The sequence below is a fragment of the Siniperca chuatsi genome, linkage group LG3 (genome assembly GCF_020085105.1).
Source record: "Siniperca chuatsi isolate FFG_IHB_CAS linkage group LG3, ASM2008510v1, whole genome shotgun sequence".
NCBI lineage: Eukaryota > Metazoa > Chordata > Actinopteri > Centrarchiformes > Sinipercidae > Siniperca > Siniperca chuatsi.
In genome coordinates, this window is record NC_058044.1 from 25,314,174 (window position 1) to 25,337,257 (window position 23,084).

General features: G+C 42.1%; 1 protein-coding gene across 1 annotated transcript in view; it reads left to right on the forward strand.

Annotated features, from left to right (window-relative positions):
- xylt1 (xylosyltransferase I) overlaps positions 1-23,084 on the forward strand; it is a 77,546-nt gene that overhangs the window by 25,880 nt on the left and 28,582 nt on the right. The window contains exons 2-4 of the mRNA XM_044188879.1: positions 14,447-15,035; positions 19,765-19,937; positions 20,141-20,343. Of these exons, the coding sequence (XP_044044814.1) occupies positions 14,447-15,035; positions 19,765-19,937; positions 20,141-20,343 (965 nt within the window). The remainder of the gene's footprint in view (positions 1-14,446; positions 15,036-19,764; positions 19,938-20,140; positions 20,344-23,084) is intronic.

The following is a 23,084-nucleotide window of genomic DNA, read 5'->3' on the forward strand; positions in this document are numbered from 1 at the left end:
CCTCAGCTGTACTTTGGGTTCAGTGCTAATTAGCAAATGTTAGCATGCTAAACTAAGATGGTGAACATGGTAAACAATATACCCGCTAAACATCAGCATGTTAGCAATGTCATTGTGAGCATGTTAGCATGCTGATGTTAGCATTTAATCACCACTGTACCTATAGCCTCACAGCAGTGTATCTGATGTCATTAATAATCTCATATTGACTTCAATATCAATTTGGCATAGCTAGCTGCTGTTTTAGATAAACATCTGTGTTTGAATAAGAGCTTGACAGATTTTGAACAGTTGCGCCCTTCCCCCTCTTTATCCCTGTCTCTCTCTGTCATTGATATCCAGTTGGTTTTGAGTTATCACTCACCTGCATTATTTCCATTGAATTTGAAGAAAGGCTTTACAATTAAGAGCCAGTCAAATCAATAAAATCCTTATTGGCCTGTGTTCTCTTTCAGACAAAAAGAGTGGTTGGGAATCTAGCAGTACCTTTTTAATGAGGGACTAGTGTCCAAATCATCCACAGATAACCACAGAGGTCTATTTCTTTGGTAGGACAACAGTGATAAGCGCAGTGTTGTAAAAAAAACTGTAGGTAACTGGTGCCAAAATTAATACTTGGGTCAAGCATTATCGTTCCAAACGGGATTAGAATTAATCAGTAGCTCCTTTGATAAATACAGTTACTATGGTTATTGCAATAGAGGAACTCTTTCTGTCAGATAGAGACTAAATACTTGTTTTGTTTTGTTGCAAAATGACCATATAACATTTTCACCCTGTAAATGTTATCATTAGACATTAGCATTAGTTGATTTTTCTTTGGATCCATTAAGGTCCTTAAAACTATGAAAACAACTTAAAGTCTGAAATCTCCTTTCTGCTGCAGGGACCGCTGTGCTGGACAGTGGGGCCTTCAATCATTTAGAAGTTTTAATGATCCGAGTGTCAGACTAAAAGATCGTATCAGCCGTCTCTCCACTCGTTATTGCTAGCTTAGGTGCTTAACTCCTCACCTTCACTTTCCCCTCCTCCCCCTGCTTTCCCTGTTTTCCTCTGATCTTTATCGCTCTGTCATTCCATCAGACAGATAACTCTGTAGAGTTTTGTAACTTTAGAAAGTTATCAACTACATTCCTCTGAAACCATAGATTTTTATAGGAGTTCCTTTTTGTTTCATTTTGTGGTAGCCAAGCATGACTGGCAGTGTGTCGCACTGTACAACCCCACAAGAGTATCACAGCTGTTTGGAGAAAAGCCATTAGTTGCTTGCATTTGTTATTTAAATGCAAATCTGACCACATGATGTGACTTTCAAATGAATTGATTATAATAATTTAGAAAATTATATTCCAGACAAATGTTTAACTTCTCAGCATGCAAAATGCATTAAGCAAATGTAAATGCAACAACTGGGCCATTCACACGTTTGAAAAAGTGTATTTATTCTTCAGTAAACATTTTTGCTGCGCCCTGACAGATTTTCACCCCCAATTCTCTCAGCGGATACCCAACCGACAACTGTCTCCACAGGCTACCTCTGATTCCTGCAACACAGCCTGAACCGTTTTTGTCTGACAGCCAAGAAGTGATTATAAGACTGTGACCAGATTTAAAATATCCCCTCTGCAAATAATTGGAGCCATAGAGGGGTCCTCAGTTACACTGTAATGCATCATGCGTTTATACATACATGACACCTCTGTATATGACTTGTCCTGGCCCTGGTGCTAGTACGATTCCTGGGTTAGCCTAAGAATGCTACCACCGTATCAACCTTATTTTAATGAGGGCTAAACACTATACAGTCTTATTTAGCTAAACGCCTGGTTTACTGTGGTCCTTCCTCTGCCTGTTGGACCTACTACAGACAGTTACTTTTTCAGGATTACAATTTTAAATTCAGAAATTACATTATAGTTACTATCCCAGTAACGCTCCGTTACTTTGACATTTGGACTTCAGTTTGTTCGCTGACAGAAAGGTCCAGGATATTCTAAGGCTTGAGGTGTGGCGAGGTGGTTAGCTGCTACCAAAAGAGGAGAAATGCAAAGTTGCCTTATTTATATTTGTGGTGTTCTTGGCTGGCTTGCTAACGTTTGCCATGGGTACACGTACATTCAGGAGTCACCTAGTTTTGTTTCGAGTTGGAGGGTGTGTGAACCGCACTGCTGAGGTCGGGACTTCTGGAGAGCTGTGTGCAGTCATTGAAGCTAAGCTAGCCGCTAGGTGGTCAGTAAATGCCTCCAAATTGTAGGGGCGTTTGTTAAACCACAATGTCTAGTTTTCTATTTCTACATTTGTTAAATACAAAAGACGTGTGCAGGGAGAGGATTTGGAGATGTTTAAAGGCTTTGACAGAGCAAAAGTAACGAGTAATGTAACACATTAATTTTACTGCTGAGTAAATAGTAAAGTAATGTAATACATTTTTCAATGAGTAATGTGTAATGAATAAATGATTACAGTTTTCAATTAACTTGCCCATCATTCATCACCCAACACCATTCCAACATCAGAATTCAGGGAGCTGCGGACAACAATTTTTGTATCTTTCCGAGACAATCTGACAAGCACATCCACTTTGGTTTGATAATTGTCTATTGGCCAGGTGTACATACTGTAGGTTAAAAAGTATGCAGGGTTTGAACTCCTCTCTCAAGCTCTTTTTTCATTCTTACATAACCACTTCATCACTGTTTGTGTGTACAACTGCTTGCAACACCATGAATGCCTTCAAGGTGTATGATTATCACGTCTTGCCTCTCTTTCTGACAAACTTTTTCTAGACTCTCTAAGTAACCTGCAGCTGTCTGTGCAGTTGGGCTCGTAGGAGAAACTCAAGTCTACACACATAAAGCCTCATGTGATTAACTTTGTGGCTCGTCCCCATCTTTCACCTTGTTTTTCACCCCACCATCAGTGCGCAGAAATTCATTTCCTCTGCAGGTGTAAACACAGCAGATAGGGTCTTAACCTCGGTGCACAGTACGCGTGTTCTTTGTATTGTTAGAGTGACACAGGTCACTGACAATTTATGTCATTTGCAAAACTGTGTTCCCAGAAAAATGCCTCTTATTATTGCCTGGGCCTGATGCCCTCAGGTGCTCTTTTCCGGAGCTGAATTCTTCTTGACATACAGATGAGGGTGAGAGAGCTGATGTGTGACAAGGTATGAGCCTCATTTGAACCCATGTTGAGATGCATGTTGTGCATCTGAGTCACCAGACCTACCAGGAAACCCAAACATCATTAATAAATGTAATTAACAGGTGCCTTACATTCCCATGAAGGCAGAGATGTAATAGGAAACACATCAAAACTAATTAAAACAATCCCCCGGACAGTTTTTTAGCTTGGATAAGGAGGAAATGTTTCTCTCCTGTTTGTCTGTCAGTTAGCAGAATATCTCAGAAACTTTGTGCTTGACAGTTCATACTTTGGAAACAGCAGTTGACGTGACAATCACAACTCAAGCTCCAGTTACTTGCTTGTTTCTGAGCTTTTGACTATATTGCACATTCCTCATCAGCAGATTGAATTTGCTCAGTTGTCATTAAACTGTAGCTTTTTAAACTTTCCATGATTCTGAGCACTTTTAGGTCTTCTCATCTGTATTGGCAGTATAGTATGATAGGGTATGTGTGCCATGCCACTAGTATTGCTAAATGTGTTTAAATATTTTCTATGATGAAAATAAACAACAAATCTAGAGTTTTTTGCGGCCTTGGCAGACATATGGACTTTCTATGGTTGCTCTCTACTCCTAATTAGTTTTGTCATGAAACTACTTCGAAATGAGGAAAAATAGTTATGTAAAATTGTTTGTGTTTTCAGTCGAGTTGGTCATAAGGGAATATTTTTTTCCACTTCTCTACATTATTTATGTTACACAATAATGTGCTTCTGGAGACTTTTCCTGCCAGCAGAATTTGCGGTTGCATTGTGGAAGTGAAACCGAAGCTGATATATTTGCATCATTAGCATGCTGTACTCAAACACAGGGACATGAGTGAAACACACACACACACACACACACACACATCCACCCCTTTTTTTCACTCACCCTATATACAAGAATGAAACAGTGAATGAATGGATCTTGCATCAATCCAGAGCTTGTCATTTTCTGTTTTGCCATGACATAAAGGAGCTGATCCGCTCTGACCTCTGCATCGGGGGTCACACTGGGGTCATGGCTTGTCACAGCTATGTCACACAGATGCCTGGAATCTCAGCTATGTTCCCTGACACACTCACTACAGACCTTACATCACACATTCACTTGTCGTTCCCACCAGCCAATTCATGCAGAAGACAGAAAGGGGGTTGGGGGCCTTTCCCATCAGGGGTCTCTTACCCCATCTCTCTCTCTTTCTCTTGTTCTCCTCCTCTTATCCACTTTTCTACTTTTTCTCTCAGGCTTTATCTTACTCTGTCTCCCCCACTTGTAATCTCTCCTTCATAGCCACCTTTTCTCCTGTTTCTCTTTTTAGGGCCTCTGTAAAATGTCTCTGTGAAGGGCTGTTCGTCTGTGGCACATGCACACACAAACACATGCACGCACGCACACACACTTCCCTTGCACCCCTATAGATCAGCTGTAGGATCCCACTGTGCTGTCTAACCACGTGGCCTCAATGCATAGAAGGGACACTCTGTTTCGGTGCCATTTAAGTAGGGGCCAATGATGTCACAGGGAAATCACCATCTCTCAAACACACACACACACACACACACACAGCACAGTGCGCAGCCCCTCCCCCGCTCTCTTTTCTTCATCGCCGTGGTGAATGGAATTGCATGGCTGTGCAGTTCAATCACTGTCAAGTGCAAAGAAAAGGGGTCTCTTGTGCAAAATTTCATGATTCACAATTGATTAAATAGGGGTGTCATTTCATGGCTGAACAGGGAGGTGCACGGAGAGGAGAAGGAGGTAAGGCTTTTTCATGCCCTTGTGAGATATGGCTCAGAAATCGCCTGATGGGCCCCCATTCAAAGCTAGAGATGTAAAGGTCTGGGGTTTATTCACAGAGGAAAATAAGAGGCCGGTATAAGAGAGAGGAGGGGGTAAAGGGACACAGTCGGAGAATTGCCAGTATCTTCTCATGGCTTGTTGAAGGTCTTTCATGCCCTTGAGAGATATAGACCTAATATACTGTATGTAATCCGTATGATTTAGATTCCTGTTGTCATGTGGAAACTCCCAGGGTTGACCCAGCAGGGAGGCAGAGGACGGGAGGTGATTTTGAGAATAAAAGACAAGAATAAGAGGATGGTTTTGAAGGAGTTAGTGGGCATATATCATTTCACTGTACTCTACAAAGGACATTGACTACAGTAGTAATGAGGTTAGAGAGAAATATTTCAGCACTATATTGTGGGAACTGTATTGAGTTGCAAACCTCAGACTGTAACCAATGAGGTTTCTTAATTGAAATGCCTTTAGTCTAAAGTCAGAACTGTATCTCACCCTGGTCAGAAGCAGTGTTGCCTATTACCTATTTAGACCACAGCCAGGTTAACCCACTTTATCCCACTGGGGTTCTAACATTGATAAAGACAATCTACTCTTTTTATATTTAGGGTTTTATATTATATTTTTTTAAATTGGATTTTATAATTGTCAATTTACCTAAATCTACCATGTTGTGATGTAAACTTTATCAAATATGCACTTCCTACAGGTCAAACTAAACATTAAAACATTTTTTTTCTAACAGTGTATGAGAGAAATGATGTTGTCCATGTAATATCATTACATGGCATCTACGAAACAAATCTATATTATATATTTCATTGTAAAAAAAAAAAGTACTAAAATAGAGTGTACTGGAGGAGGAGTTGGAGTTTAATTAGCAAATGTTAGCATGACTAGTCAGTTTAGTGAGATGTATGCTGTGTAACATTTTAGAGTCACAAGTCAGAAATTCCCAGCCGGTAGGTCAGAAACTTTGTTCCATTGGTGCAGCTTAGGTTGTAGGTAAAGCTTATTTCCAACCAGATTTTTTTTTTTTAAACACTACACCAGCTTGTAGTTATCTTAACAAGTTATCACAGGTCTCTAGCGCTCATTTCCTTGCCTAGCTCATGTAGCATTATGTCAGGTTTGGCTAGCTGGGTAATGCTAGCTGTTGATAGTTCAGGAAGCATTGCTAGCTCACTGTTACACCACTGAAGTGGATTGTAAACTACTCATGGATTGGATTTTATGATTTATTTTGTTATTTATGGCTCCCAAAGTGAGAGGATTTTAAAATGAAATAATCTCCATAAGGACAATTTTCGCCATTTATTGCTGAAGTAGGAATGATACCACCATAAGGCAACTCTATAGCTGTGTCCACAATCACTCCCTCATTCATTCACTCGTTCATTCACTCATTCATTCACTACTCCCTACAGAAGTTTACTCAATTGAGATTTTGAACACTCATTTTACGTCATCAGCGACAATCTTTACTAACTAGCTATTCCAGCTTTTTAACACAAAATAGACACATTTCTAGAGAAAATGTAGGTGGGCATCGATATGCAAATTTAAAAAACACTTTTACACTTCAGTCCAGTCTCTACTGTAAACATAACATAAACACTGAGGCACTCACACCCTCAGATTCAATACCCTCCCTGGTTTCTGGCTTCTGCTGTCTCCACGGCAGAGAAATCATATATTACTCCACACAAACACACAAACACACACACATACACACGGACACAAACACACACAGGCCCCAGGATAAATGTGACTTGCAATAAACCAGTCTCACAAGTGACTAGTGTGTGTGTGTGTGTGTGTGCGTGTGTGTACAGTATGGTGTGTGTATTAAAGGCAGAGGACAAGTGAGCAAGTGAGTCTGGAGATGCAGGTGTGTGTGTGTGTGTGTGTGTGTGTGTGTGTGTGTGTGTGTGTGTGCGTGCGAGCGCGTGCGTGTTTAGTAATCCATCTATGTAAGCTGCTGGGATGCCGAGTAAAGATTTTTAAGGGGAGAAGGCGAACCAAACCTTGTGAGACTCTGGCAGCCCGGCTTCACTTTTGCTACATACTTTGGGGATTTTAGCTCTAACATTGTTCCCACTGTGAGTTTCCTTGTTGTTGGTACACACTCAGAATAAATCTTTGAGGTTATTTGAGGTCGCCTCTCAACTCTATTTCTTCTTAATCCAATTTAGGGGTAAAGTTCCAGAAGAGAATAATTTTGACATCAACACATTTACGGTATTTTCTTATTTTTCCACTTCAGTTCATTTCCACGACAGTGATCAGATTCTAGATTAAATTATGCCCATTAAGTGACTCATTTACATTTCAAGCATTTATCTGATGCTCTTATGCAGAGTGACTTATAGTAAGTGCAATAAAGGAATTTGGCTTAATTTACTGATACTTTTGCATGCCCTAACAATAGTTGGTGTATGGTGGTTTTACAGGGAGATATGTACTGGAACAATTTTTTTGAAGACTTTCTGGAGTCTCCACTGGTTAATCAATGGATCAATTACTGAGCTTCAGAGGTGCTGGTAGGTAGATTTCTTTTTTACCTGTGGACAGAGCTAGGCTAGCTGTTTCCCAGTGCTTCCAGTTAAGTTAAGCTGATCTCCTGCTGGCTGTAGCTTCATATTTAGCATAGAGCCATGAGAGTCGTATCAATCTTCTCATTTACTGTAACTTTCAGCAAGAAAGTGTATAATCATATTTCTCAAAATGTCAAACAGTTGCTTTAACCTGCTATCATCTACCTTTAAACTAAGTAAGATCTGAGAGGAAATTCTATTCATAAATACAGTCAAGGCATTTACATACTGTACCTCACGGTCTAATTTGCCATAACTGTCAACAGAATAAACAATATTGCAGACACTGATATTAGCTTTAGCCAAAAACGAGTTCAGAATTTGTCTTCAATGGAAAATATACAAACCTTACACTACAGAATGGCAAGCTTTATTTTTCAGTCCAATTAAGATAGACATTGAGAAGTAGGACAATTAGCTGCTGCACATTAATTGTAATAGTTCTTGTTTGCTCTCACAGCAAACATTTTGACTTGTCACAGAAGGAAAAGCACAGGTGTTACTAACAACATTAACAATGGCTCTGTTCTATTTAGTGACAGTGAGCCAGCATCCACAATACCAGGACCCTGAAACTGAAGCAGCTAAATGGAATTCAGCCATCATTCATTTTATTATTTACACCTGTGCTTTACTTATTATGACATGTCACAGTGTGAAATAGACACAGTATGTGCTTTGATATTAACCTGTAAATATGGTGTTTAATATTTAGGAAATAAGACTTTCATCCATTAGCTTATCTTGATGTGGGTTTACTTAGGTTTTAACAAGTTATTCATAAATAAAGATGATTATTATTACTTGTCCCGCCCAAACAGGTGCAACAAAGCTAACAGAAGAATGAGGGAGATGTCAATCAAGTACAGTCTGCACACACCCACACAGCTGAATAGACAGACTAATCAGCTATATAATAATTCAAATCACCTGTATGGGTTTGCCATGAGTGTGCAGGGCCATAAATATCATATCTGTAGTATTCTAGGATGAGTTGAACTGCACCGATGTGGGCTTCGTATATCAACAGGCCATCAGAGAACATGCTTTGCTTTGAGTGGGCTGAGCATTTTGTATACACAAGCGGAGCACTGGGGGAAAAAACTATTGTGAGAGATCACAAAAGTATTGTAATGGCATGCAAACATATTGTGAGGGAAGCACTGGCCTTGAAGGAACCCCCCAAGAATCCCCCACCCCCACAGTTAATACATTTCTTCATATGTATCTTTGTGTGGAGCTTGTCATCTAGAGCTTTGCTGTATTTAAAAAGGTTACTTTTTTGAGGAACAAAAACTCCATGAATCTTCCTTGTGTCTGTGGTTATGAGTGCAGAGGTCTGGGGTTTTTTTTGTCTCCTCGTCCAGTTGAAACCATGCATGCAGATATAGTCAGTGAAGCCACATAATTGCAATACAAGAATATCCATCAGAAAGAAGTGGAAATTCAACAGTAGTTTGTGAATTCACCTCTGCCCTCTGGTCTTAGTGAACACCCACAAGTCTCAACCCCAGGATCATTGTCTCTGGAAGACTTTGATCTGAAGTAGCCGATTACAATCATTTGTCTGTTGAAGAAGATTCCCAGAGGGGAGGCATTTTTTTTTGATTTTTGCTTCCTTTTCAGATAATGCATCCTTTCTCCAAATTTAATTTGCCAAACCTAAAGCTGTTAAGTAGTTTTCAAGGGGGTTCTCACTGTCTGTCTCCTCTAGGTATTTGTAACACATTTGCACACACACACACACACACACAAAGACACACTCCCTTTTCACCACTTTCGCTCCGGGGCTTGTCACAGGGCACACAACAAGAGGCTTCTGTGCATACCAAACCCAGACTGTTCATTCAGAGCTGCCACTAATCATGCATTTGCGCGCACACACTCGTACACACTTACATTACATGTGACCAGCATTCCTCTCAGTTTTAGCCGTTGGGAGAGAAGGGGATTGAAGGGATTGAGCGAAGAGAGAAAAAGAAAGAGAAAGGTAGCAGCAACTCAGGAAATATTCATAACTAGAATACAGAATACAATGAAAACCCTAGGAAGTTAACCCAAGCAGAACACCTTTTGAAATCCATTTAACTAAGGCATCAAAAATGTCTCTCCATGACTCAGATTTGTATTTCTTTACCCTATTTCCAACTTGATTGTTCTTATTGTCAGGTAACTACAGTTTAGACCTTTTGAAACTCTTTCCCGTAGGCTATTTGTTATTGAACTGAATTAAAGCTCATTCTACTTTGCCACACTTTGTATGAGCGTTTGATACCTAAACTGTGAATCTAACAAAGCACAAAAGAGCAGCTGCTCTCGCCCCTAAACTCTACAGCTGATAAGCTACGATAAGTAAGACTTCCAAGAAGTCACTAAGCATTTAGGTCGTCCCGGCTCTACCCTGGCTCATTTCTCTGCGAGGTGTCCTGAGGTGCTAGAGCAGCTGTGAACTAAGTCTCTCAGTGTATCAGTCTCCCATGTCATGCCAGACGCCACATCTTGCTCAGAGTATCGCAGGGATTTAGTCCAGGTAATTAATCTGAGCTTGTTAGCCACATGGCAGGCAGGTTGTAGCAGAAGCTGGCCTGCACACTGCCGAGGTGACTCAACACCCACTTACTCACACATAGGCAGTACTGTATTTCGTAATACATTTTATTATATGTTTATGTACATGGTGGTATGGTTGTCTGCATGGCTGTCCATACACCAGCTTGTGTTGACAGAGTACGCGCTGCTGGCACGCGTAGTAGCTTATCTCAGCTCAGACCCACAGGAATGATGTCTTTTAAAGGAAGCGGGCTGGGAGGGTGGGATGAAACTGATATGTGCTGCCACCTTGCTCTCCCTCACATCTACCGGGGGACTGCAACAGTAAATGATGGCATTAGGGAGGAGGAGAAGGGGCGGAGCAGATGAACTGCTTTCTTTCCTAGAGTGAGGGATGATACGTGGGCCAGAGCAGGAGGAGGAGGAGGAGAGTGGTGAAGCTGGGCAGGTGCTGAGAGAGAGATATGTGCTCTTTTTTTCTGCTGCACAGGAGATTGGGGGGAATGGAGATAAAGGGAGAGAGAAAAAGGACAGGTGAAAAATTTCCCCCTGTGGCTGAGGAAATGGGGGAAAGTGGAAAGGGCCAGCTCTGTATTGAGAAATGGACTAAACCATTCCCAGAGGGGATGCTGAAACTCCCAGCCCCACAGGCCTCTTACTAAATGTACCTACTGATGGATGATATTAACGATTACCCCCTCTGCTTTTTCCTCGCTCCTCAGCAGAGCTCGGGGAGGGATGTTTGTGTGTGTCTGAGTGTGCACAGCCAGCACACCGCATGCCAGGCAATCCTGGCTTGGCCTCCTCGACACTCCCAGGGAGTAGAAAACATATCCCCTGTAACAATCGATAGCTACCCCCAGCTCCCAGCCCCTTCTGCAGTCCAACGCAGCTTCAATCTCCAACTACTATTAATTCTGTGCCCCACCGCTTCCTGCTTAGAGCCCGGTCCCTGAGATTAAAGAGCAACACAGCTACTGGAGTCCTTTGTTCACAGGAGGAGGGGGAGAAAGAGGGAGAGAGGGGGCACAGTGTGAAGATTGTTTATCCAGAGGAATCTCCTCAGTGCCAGCTTACAAATACTACTCATTTCCACTTCAGGGCCACATGGTGCTAACCTGACTCTGACTCTTTTCTGTGTCACTTAATTTGCAACAAATCAACATCTTTGTGATGCTTTTTGCTCCCTCCCCCCCAAAAGAAAACAATTATAGCCAGCTGGGGTGCATTCAAAGAAGTAGCTTTAAATACAGCAATCTCATGCTAAAATGATTAGTCGATTAGAGTCAAAATTAGTCATTTATCAAGCAAAAATGCCAAACATTTGCTGGCTCCAGCTTCTCAAATGCGAGGATGTGCTGCTTTTGTCTGTCTTACATGATTGGGAATGAAATATCTTTGGTTTTGGAGGGTTGGTTGGACGAAAGACACATGCACCTGATTGTGACTGATTGGGCTGTTTGTCTTTACTTCTCCCAACTTGCAGAAACTTTTTTATTCAACATTGCAATGTGCTTCTCTGATTAATTACTGCAAGTGAACATATGATGTTATCAATCAATCAGTGTCACCTGATGGGCTGAATAAGACCTTTGATGTGTGATGCAGTGCTACTGCTTGCTTGTTTTCCCTGAAGGTTAAAGGAATAGTTTGACATTTTTGGAAAATACGCTTATTCGCTTTCTTGCCAAGAGTTGGATTAGAAGATTTCATGTCTGTACGGTAAATATAAAGCTACAGCCAGCAGCTGGTTAGCTTAGCTTAGCATAGCTTGACTGGTAGCAGTAACTTCCTGAAGTCTCTCAGCCAAGAAATAGTAATTAGTGAGTTTCAGAGGTGCTGATAGGCGGATTTAGTTACCTTTGGACAGAGCCAGGCTAGCTGTTTCCCCCTGTCTCTAGTCTTTATGTTAAGCTAAAGCCTTTTTCAAACATAGTTCCCAGTAAATTACTGGGATAACCTTTCAGGCACCGCTAGTGATTTTCACTATTCACACATGCAGCTTCATTCAGGAACATTTCAGTCTTGCATGTGGTAAAAGAAAATCATATTTGGATTATTTTAACAGATATAACGATTGCGATGATTCCCTATTAGTGGGATTGATCGCTTTTGCATCACAATTTTCATTTTCACTGAAAAAACTAATAAAATCACGATGATGTGACATTTGTTGTGGTCTGTACCAAACAAACATGTTTTCTTCCATCTGGAGAACAAGATTTCTAGGCATCTCTGCAGCACTTCATTATAACACTGTTTTGTCACACATTTTACCTTTATTTACCTTTACCTTTAAAATTGCAGTTTCTGCGATTTGGATATTGCCATATTGCGATTTCGATAATATTTTGGTTAATATCGTTTGCTCCTTTTTCCAATTTAACAGTGTCCCTGATCTTCTCCAGGGCAAACACATGCTGCCTGTACTTTACTTGCTCCCTCCCTGCCTTAAACACACACACACAAGTGAACACTTGAAAAAATCCACAAGAAGCATGCACTGTACACACATAATCATGGTTGCACATAGGCTCATTTTACCTCTGCAAACATCCAGTGACTTGCACTGCATGGATTAGCCCCCTAAAGCATTCCCTTTCAAACTCTGCAAGTAGGGATTTCTTTTTAGGTGATCACTGGCCTAAGCAGCTGTTACACACAGGATTAGCAGGTTCTGCCATTCAGACAACATGGTCTGTTTAAACTGCCAGGGTGAAGAAAGTAGAGAATGACAAGGAGGGGAGGGGAAGGGAGAGGTTATGACAGGCAGGAGCAGAGATGAAGTTGAGAATACAGAGAGGAAGGAGAAAAGGAGGTGCGAAAGACGTGAAATACGGAACAGATGACAAGAGAAGGGGAGTGAGATGTGGAGCAGAAGGGATGAGAGGTGAAAGGGGCAGAGCAGAGCGGTAGAATCGCGATGTGTGAAGAGAAGTGTGAAGGGAAGGAGATGCATGGAGAGAAATTAGTGTAGAAGGAAAGGAGAGGAGAGGAGAAGCAGAAGCTTAAATGTATCCATGTGTTGTGAGAAGCAGACCTCTGCCAAGGATGCAGCTTAAAAGGAGCTTACAATGAGAATATTGTTCCTCCTCTGTTTTTCATCTGTTTGTTGTTTCTTGTTTCACTTCTATAATATCATCCCCCTCCTGTCTCTCCGAGTGTGAAAGAGTGTCATCCAGCCACCTTTGTAATTGTGCTGGTACAAGGTGTTTGCAGAGAGGGAAGGTTGATGGGCTGATAACAGGCCTATAGGGGTGGAAAGACATTTCCATGCTGAGCGGTTGGCTCACAATAGCATCTCACTTGCTTCCCTTGTGTCTCTCAACTCTCCTGCTTCCATTCTGTCTCACATACCTGATATTACACTTAGATTTCCCTCCCCTTTTCTCTCCTCTTTTCTGTGTCTTGTAAATGGAGAAACACATGAGGCATCCCTGTTGTTATGAGCTCTATCTTTCCTTGGCTGCTGTTTGTCGTTCCGTTCCCCCTCACTTGTCCCCTCCACCTCTTCTCTTGTGTGTCTAGTAAGGTGTGCAACAGTGGTGTGGCAGCCAGGCAGATTTCTTAGTTTTCCGTTTGATGCATCGCGGCACATTTCACTGGAACAAGCCAGCACTTCCTGGCAGCAAAACTCGTGCCTCGTGTCAGCGCTCCTTCGCCTTGCACTCCCCACTTTCACTCATTACCCTTTTTCCTCTTTCTGCTCTCCCCTGTGCCCCTCCTTCGCTTTCAGCCTATTCTGCTGGAAAGATAGGGAAATTGTACAGTCAGATGTTCACACACACACACACACTATCTCACATCGCACAGCGCTGACAAGTGCAGCCTTTCCAGTCACACGCCACACCACTACAATTTCTTCACATTCTCATGTGGCTCCACTGCAAAAGGAATTGTACACATGCATACACACACACACACAATCTCACAGTCATATTCTGGCCCTTTATCCCTTCTTGGTAATCTGTTTACGGAGCACTGGGCCCATTTTAGGGAGAATTTAATTGAAACCGGGGCTAATCTGATGATGGCACGGAGCGGCAGAGCCCTCAGCCCTGCATCACCTCCAGTTAGGTTGCACCTTGTAGTCCTCACACTCAATACCTTGCTACTTCATTTCATGCCTCACGGTTCAATGCAGCGCTGCCCACTCATACATGCCACATTGATTGTTAATCCGACATTTGATATGCGCCGCGCTCACTCAATTCTGATCTTGTTTTTCTTGTTTGTGTCTTCCCTCCTCCTCTTTCCTCACTCCCCACCATTTCCCCAACGCTTCCCTTGTCTTTCTCCTCCTGTTCCCACTCTCTTCATCCAGGATGGATATTACTCCCACAGGCCGAAGGAGAAAAGTAGAGTGGACAGCAACAACGAGAACTCTGTGCCCAAAGACTTTGAGAACATAGACAATAGTAACTTTGGCGCGCGCTCACAGCCACACCGGCAGTCTGTAGGGGCCACCAGCAGCAAGCAGCAGCGGGAGCATCTGCAGGAGAAGGCCCATGCCCAGCAGCAGTCCTGGCGGGACAGCTCCCCGAGTCTGGGTCGCAGCTCAAACGAAGTGCTGCCTGTAGGCCACCAGCCGCTGGCGGTCGGCAACAATGCCTCCTACCCAGGTGGTGAGGGCGTCGCAGGAGTGTCGCGGCAACACTACCGTGCCTCGCAGGCCCAGCAGGCCCAGTCGCAGCACAGACATCAGCACCCCCACAGGAGGCAGGCGACTGCAGCCCCGCTGGAGGTGACCTACGACCAGCCACCCAAGTGCGAGATCAGTGGGAAGGAAGCCATTTCAGCTCTATCCAGAGCCAAGAGTAAGGAGTGCCGGCAACAGATCGCTGAGGTGTACTGCAGACACAAGGAAGGGCAGTTAATGCCTGAGAAGGTCACTCGCTACTGCCCTCTTGAGGGTGAGTAATTAATAATTGTAATTAATTTGATTGATTATTTGATTTTTGTTAATACAAATTGTTATGTCTGTGAAGTTAGTGCAGTCACTTTGTATTCTCCACAAAAATTGTCTCACTGAATGGGTCGATATCTGTCAAGCTTCCCAGCGTGGGGACATTAAATGTTGAATTCCAAATGGCAAGACAAAGACAAAAGCAGAAATACAGAAATCTCTGATGTGAAATAACAATTCAAGAAAAGTTTAGGCTCATGTAGGACCTCTGTTGCTCATAGCAAGAATCTGGTTGAGAAAATTTAGGGCCTTTAAGACCTCACAGTTTGATAATTTTAGTTGTGCTATACCTAAATGTCAAAAAAGACAAAGTGGACGAAGGACACTAACACTGGTTTATGGGTTGTGTTCATGCTAAAGCCTTTCTCGCCAAACAGCATTTATGTGAAAGCAGTAAAAATAGATGCCACTCTTAAGAGCTTATTAGTGCAGAACTCTTTACAAAATTGTTCAACTCAAAAATCGATTCTAAATCAGGAGATCAAAAATCTAATAGAGATTTTTGCTCGGGTTGATTATTAATTTCAGACTCACTAAAGTACAAAACACAAAGAAAAACCTTGAGGAAATAATGCTGACAGGTTGTCAATGTCCTTTCCTCATATAGTTTGACATTTAATTTTTTCACATTATTTCTTCCTACTCTCTGCTGTACACGCTTTTTTTCATAGCAGAAAAGAAAAATAATATCCGCAAAGCTAAGTACAAACATTGTAGTCTGACCAGTCAGGCTTTAGTACATGGTAAAATATTCTGTTCTTGCAATTGCAATTCTCGTCAAAGGCAAGAAATGTCTTTTTTGCCGATGTGTAATTGGTGAAGTAAATTATTGGAGAAAATGGGGATGCTGTTTGTATTCTGTCCAAATTGGTTTCCAATTTTCATTTGTTTTTTCAAGCTGGCCACAGAACACAGGTTCTCCTTTCTTTTTCTCAAACAGACACAAACACGCACAGGCTTTTTTCTCTAAGAATATATGGACATCTGCATAAACATAATCTGTCGATGCTGTCGCCATCGGTGAGCAGCATGTATCAGCAACCATGCTTTAAGTGAACAGCACATACACACACATGCATTTATACACATGGGAATGGACTGAATGCAGTATGGACATCAGGGGAGGAGGAGAAAGCTATTATACATCCTGCCTGTTCTAATCAGATACCTTTCTGGCCCTCGCTCATGTTATTAGAACTCGACGAGGCACAGTGACTTAGCAACTTTTGTACATTCCCCTTCCCAAGAGCAGGAGTATCGTTTCTCTTTGCCTAAGCTCCTGTCATCTCACACAGCAACTCACCATCCCACTCAAACTGACAGTTTGATCAAAGGAGACAAAGAAATTGAAAAGGGCTTTCCCCTGGTGGCTGGGCTGTAACAACACGACAGCTAAATTAAATCACTTTTCTTTCTTACTCTCCGTCTGCCTGCCTGCTGCCTACCAATGTGTTATCTCTCTCTCTCTCTCTCTCTCTCTCTCTCTCTCTCTCTCTCTCTCTCTTCCCTCCTCTCTTCCCCAACCCAATTCAAGTCCTAACCTTGTTAGCAGAAAATTGTCCAATTTGATTTGATCGGTATTCTGTCCTTGAGGCCTTGGCTAGATTAGCAGTTGTGTTAGCTCTGGTATTAGCATCATTGAATACAGGAGGAACATGTGTAATCTCTTTGCCTCCCATATGCTAACTTGGCTAATAATTATATGACTGGGCTGCATTGCATTGCTCCAGCAGGGGTACAAGCTGGCAGACAGTGACCTTGTACCCATTTAGTTTTAACCTAATGGCCTTGTACTGAAAAGGATGTGTGTATAATCATACTTGAAGCTGCTATAAACAATATATTTATATTAACAATGTATCAAATAAATATGTGTAATGTGAGCGGAGTCGCTCATAGTGACAAACCCATAGAGAATTAGCACCCAACTCGGTTCCCCTTAGCTCTATGAGCTTTATAGCTTCTTTTAGCTCATTGTCTTGGTTTTATGGCCTGCAACTTAACTGTTTTGATTCACTCTCACTCGCTCTTATTGCTTAATTTTCAGCTGCAGCTCCAATATGCTATCTGCCCAGCACCAAACAGCAGACAGAGCTGGTGATATTAGACAGGAATGTATTATTTGTTGCTTGCTAAGGTGAGGTAGCTGAGGATGATTGTTTAGTTGTTACTTGGTGGGTTGATAGCAACATGCTAGTTTGCTTAACATGTTTGCGCAACATATCAATTTAAAAGGTGATAATATGTAGGCCAAAGTGTTGTGCTCAGTGTTGTGTTTACTCTGCCCCCAAGTGGCCAAAAAATGAGCTATCACAGGTTTAAAGAAAAGGAAAAGAAATTTGTATTCATATAAATCAATCCTGGCTTTGTGGATGGTTTCAAGGAGCAGACACCATCCCCAAGACATTTTCAAATGCAATTTGATACAAGCCCTTTGGGGTATAGCTCAGCTCTTCTAACCTTTCATATGAGCAGTTAAGATGGAGGGTGGGTAAGAGCCCGAAGTTACACAAGATGATGGAGGAAGAGAGTGGGGTGATAGCAGATGAGGGAGACGCAGTTTAAAAGATTGATGGGGATGGGAAGGATGATGAAGAGTGATGAGCTGAAGAGGAGGGCTTCTGTTTTCTCTTTCGGAATAGGCCTGCAGTCTCTTCAGGTGCAGAGCCTGTTCAAAAAATACTACACATAAAGCTCTTCTGCAGATAAACACACATGCTCGACAAAACTGACAGTAAAATTTAAGTTCTCACACACACACAGCAGTGCTCATTAGTTCAGCTAGCTAGCATAGCACACACTCTCCAAGTGCTCTGTGAAGCGACTGGCCAATTATCCGTGTGCAAAGCAAACCAGTGAACCTTCTTAGCTGGCCACCAATTACCGTTCAATCTGATACGGCCCGCAGCAGATTTCCCCCCTGAGCTGTCTCTCACACACACACACACACACACACACACACACACACACACACACACACACACACACACATGCAAAGAGCGAGAAGTGAGAAATAAGTATGAGCGACTGACAGGAGCCACAGCCAACTGGGGCCAACTGGGGCCAATTGGAGCCAAGGGAGCGTGTCATTAACCCCAACCTTGTGGTCAACCTTTAAACAAAGCCATGTTGGACACCTGCCCTTAAATTTGAATGAATGAGATTAGTTGAACGGGAGGGACCAGGCCTTCTTAGCCTGCCCCTGTCAACTCATAAAGAGAAGACATGTCGTACACTTGCCCTTAAATTTTGAGTAATTACAGGACCCTAGGGCCAGATGGGGAGATGAGCCTGGAGAGGCATTTTTGAAGAAATGTAACCACAGGGGAATAAACAGCCCCCATCTCAGTATTCCCCAAGCTTCCTCTACTTCTTCACCACAGACAGACTCTTGGGAACTGAAGTCCCAAATTATAGTCATTAATCTCCTTAAGGCACGTTCTGTGAACAAACATGTCTCATAAGCTGCTCGCATTGGCTGTAATAATTGAAGATTTAAAAACAAACAATGTCTGGGATAATGTTGGGGGAATTGATGGTGCAGAACAGCTTCGAGGAAGTTTTTTTTCAGGTTTGAAGTGCAAGTGTTTGTTTTTGAGCGGTTAAGGGTGGTACAAAACCACACAATGGAGCTATGTGAGGCTACCAATGGCTCTCCAGAGATTGTTGGAATTGTTTCATTTGATAGTGGCTTGGCAGGCCGCAACCGGGGCAGTATTTGCCTGCATGCTTATTGTTGTCATTTACAGTATGTGAAATCCAAGGCATCTTCTGGGAGTTTTGCCTGAGAGGAATGATGGCAAATTGTCATAATTCCAATGCAATCACATAAGAAACTGGATGGGTGAGTCATGGTTTTGTGCTTATGTTTTGTTTAGTTTTTTTGTTCCACAAATATGACTTTTTTGTTCTTATTTATTCATTTATGCATTAACATCTCAGTTGTAGCATGGCTCCCTTTCCCTGACCAATTTGGCCTCCTGATGTATGATGTTGCAGTGGAGAGCAAAGGGAAGTTACCCATGTTATACAAATTCCTCTGCTTGTTACAGTCAGCGTTTTTCAAAGCACAATGGTTGTATTATAGTGTTACTGTATATCTTTGAGAAAGCATCTTGATTGGTAGTTATAAAACAGGTACTTCCTCAGTTCAGACATGTGTCACATTTAGACACAATGTAAAATACCCACTGAATGTTCACGTTTGTTATAGCAGTTAAGTAATAACAGACTGTTGAATGCCGTAATTGACCAATCAGAATTGAGTATTCAACAAAGCAATACAATAATAATTATTATGAATATGCTAATCATACCACTCATATTGCTACTCACTGTGTTGCCTAGCAACCATGTTGTTTAGCTATTTCTGTTGATTGTTTAATAAAAGAATAACATTTGATTATCATTAATAACTATAATCATTATGCTTCAAGGAAGATATTTATAGGTGCTCCCCATCATATAGTGACTAATAGCGCTGTTTGTGCTGTGTCTCATAGATGATCAAATAAATAACAGATTTGATTTGGTAATCAAACAAGCAAACAACCCCTGATTATATTACTGATAAAGAATCCATGTAATATTGTGTGAATTAAATGGAGTTAATACAAGATTTATATTCACTGGTATGATTACATAAATATAGACATTGTTGTCTTTATTCCTCACAGGTAAAGCCAATGCTAATGTCCAGTGGGATGAGGACTCTGCTGAGAGCTTTCCATCAAAACCAGTCAGAATAGCGTTTGTCCTGGTGGTCCATGGACGGGCCTCTCGCCAGTTTCAACGCCTCTTCAAAGCCATCTACCACACCTCGCACTACTACTATATACACGTTGATCAGGTGAGCCACAGAGAGCCTACAAACACGATGTACGTTTAATGTGAAACCAGTCAACCCCTTTTAAATTCACCATTTTATTGTAATGGAAGCTTTGTTAGAATATTAAAAATGTTCTTTGTTTTTCAATTACATTAACTTGTAAAATTTATTTCTTTATATCTGACACAAAATGAATCAGCGTGTGATCATTTCCGTTGTTCCAGCGCTCTAACTACCTGCACAGGCAGGTGTATGCCTTGGCTGCCCAGTATCCGAATGTGAGGGTGACACCCTGGCGCATGGCCACCATCTGGGGTGGTGCCAGTCTGCTGACCATGTATCTTCGCAGCATGGCTGACCTGCTGGCCATGAGGGACTGGAGCTGGGATTTCTTCATCAACCTCAGCGCTGCCGACTACCCCATCAGGTAACAAAGATGGATCTCTCAGCAAAGGGAGTTCAGTAAAGAATAGTGGCGGAGGCCTGAGGGGAAGGCAGTCTGGTAATGAATTGTCCTGTAAGGAAATGAAGTGAGGTGTAGGGGCAAGCATCTAATATAGGTGACAAAGGCAGTCACCAGGGCACAAGAATAGCAGACCGCTCTCAGCCAATATGGAAGAAATTCAATACACACTGGTCTGGGCTGCTGTGGTTAACTGTGAGCTTTAAATAAAGAGTCACTGCAAACCAAACAGATCAATGAAGTAGAACCTCTGCTTTTCTCAAACACTATTCGTTAACACCTTCTCTTCCAAGTCCCTGCTTCCTTGCTTGCCCTTCATTGAATGGGTTACATGGTGAACTGATTACAATTTAATTGCCCTGGGTCAATACCTATTGACTTTCCAGGCCTGTTGTGTACTGTACAGTCTGAAAGTCATCTTTCCACTCGTAAACATCCCTTTTAAAAAGCTGTAAAAGGTAATTAAAGCAACAAAGTCTACATGAACTGGACATGAAGTCATGGAAATAGCCTATTGGAGGAGACATTTTGTGACTTGTACTTTTTTTAATCCAAGTTTATAGTCCTTCTGGGGGTTCAGGGTCTGCTGGGTTTTTGATGTAGCTCTGCAGCAGCCAATTAAAGTCCTCCTATTAAGGAGAGAGTTATCTCTTCTGCGCACCCAGATGTCCACCCGTTGAATTTAGACATGCTGTAATGGCCACTGGGTAAAAGGAAGCTGGATCTGATGTTTCCACAGCTGGAGCCAAGATGCAGGGGAAAACGTGGATTTTGTTCATAGACGGGTTCATTCTTGTTGTGTTTAGTTTTTTTTCATGTCAATGAACGCTGTTGACATGCTGTCTGTTTGTCTGTGTATGTGTGTCTGTGTCCCTGCACCAGTGTGCGCGGATCTGAGTTTATGTCTTGCCGTCTGCATAGTTCAGCGTGTCTCAGTACACTCTGTGTACATGTGTGCATATTTATCCTGTCTGTACGCCTGTCTGTCTGTCTGTCTGTCAGTGCATGATTAAAGGTATTTGCGAGTATGTGCACTGAGACACTGTTTTCTTCCTGTCTTTTGCCTCCTCATTTGCATGAGGGTGATGTTGTTGAGAATAGGGCTGACAGTGGAGGTTTTAAGCCCCATGTGTTGGGAAATGAAACGACTGATGGAGTGAAAGAGGGAGCCGAGAGGCAGAAATGACAGGGAGAGAGGCAAGAGAGTAAGAATAAGCAGTTAGGATAGGGGGACAAGAGGGGACTGCATGTTTTGGATCCATGCAATATGGAAATATGGAAATTGCACTTACGCACTTGCGTATCTTTGCTTAGCAAGTGCATTTGTAACCACAGCTTGGATTTGACCAAGTCTGCGCACTGCATATTTACTGAGTTGAACTTGCAAATATGATTCTTTTAAGTGGCAGGCCTGGGTTCAAGCCTGTGAGAGGGAGCATCCGTGCTACTCGAGTGTCCTCAAGCAAGAAACTGAAACCCATTCGGCTGTTTTGTTGCTGACAATCCTTTCTGATTTCTTTGGAAATGGGATCAGGCGGAAAGAGACACTCTCCCTCAGAAATAAACACCTCAGCATTACATTATCATTATGGGCTCGCTATAGCACACCACAGCACAGAAAAACATGTTGGAATAAGCAGATGCCTCACTTTTGCCAGACTGCAAAAACAACTAAAAGTATGTATTGTGAACCTGCACCAGTCTTTCCTTAATTTAGCTTTAAGTTACAGTATTTTTGGTCACAAACTTGTTTTTGCTCCTCTGCCCTACGCTGCCCAGACTACTGCTGTTGTTATCAGTGGGACTGGAGACAAGCATTATTTCCCCTCTAATTCCCTGATAATGTCTGTCCTGCCGCATGGATGACTCTCAAAGGCAAACCCAGAGCCCCTCACACCAACAGAGGGGCTGTGTGTCCAGGGGGAGATATACTGTGAGTGTGAGTGTGTGTGTGTGTCCAGAGAGGCCGGAGGATGAGTTACATGCTTGCTTTGTCAGAGTACAACCCTCTTTCCCAGCTTTTATCTACACAGTCTCCTTGCTTTTACCTCTTTTTTTCTTTAAAGCCCCTTTCATGGACTTTACAGCAGCTTTTAAGAAGTCTGAGCTCTGTGAGACAATGACTGGCTGCAGGCATCAAATCTCTTTTTTTACTTTGTCATCTCTGTCTCTGGAAAGAGTTGTATCTCATATTTTAGCTTTGTTCCATAAGTGATAGGTGTCATTTCCTCTTGTGAAAAAAGCCTTTATAACCCATTAGAAATAAACTTAATTGAATGTAATCCTAAAAACTTGTTGAAAAACTAGCCGGATTTTTTTAATTAAGTCACAGAACTTTTTGTAGGTTTTTCCAGGACAAAGATGATGAATGTATGACCCACCTCTCATCTGTTTGAATGTTGTTAGAGTGTGGGTTCACAACCTGTCAGCCATTGGAATTAAACCATTCCCCTCTGGAATTGTATATTTAATGTCCTTGTTATAAAAAGGCACATTATTAATTGAACAGTAAGACTGTGGAAGTGAAACAGTAGCATAATGATGAAGTTTAATTGGCTATGATGTTGAAAAGGTACACATTTTTTAAGGCGTCAGGTGGGGTTGAAACTCCCAGCAGTGAGTGCATGTGTGTGTGTTACTGTAGTGTGTGCGTGTGAATACCACTGTGAGACGGAGCAGCCACAGGGCTGACAGTAAGCAAACTA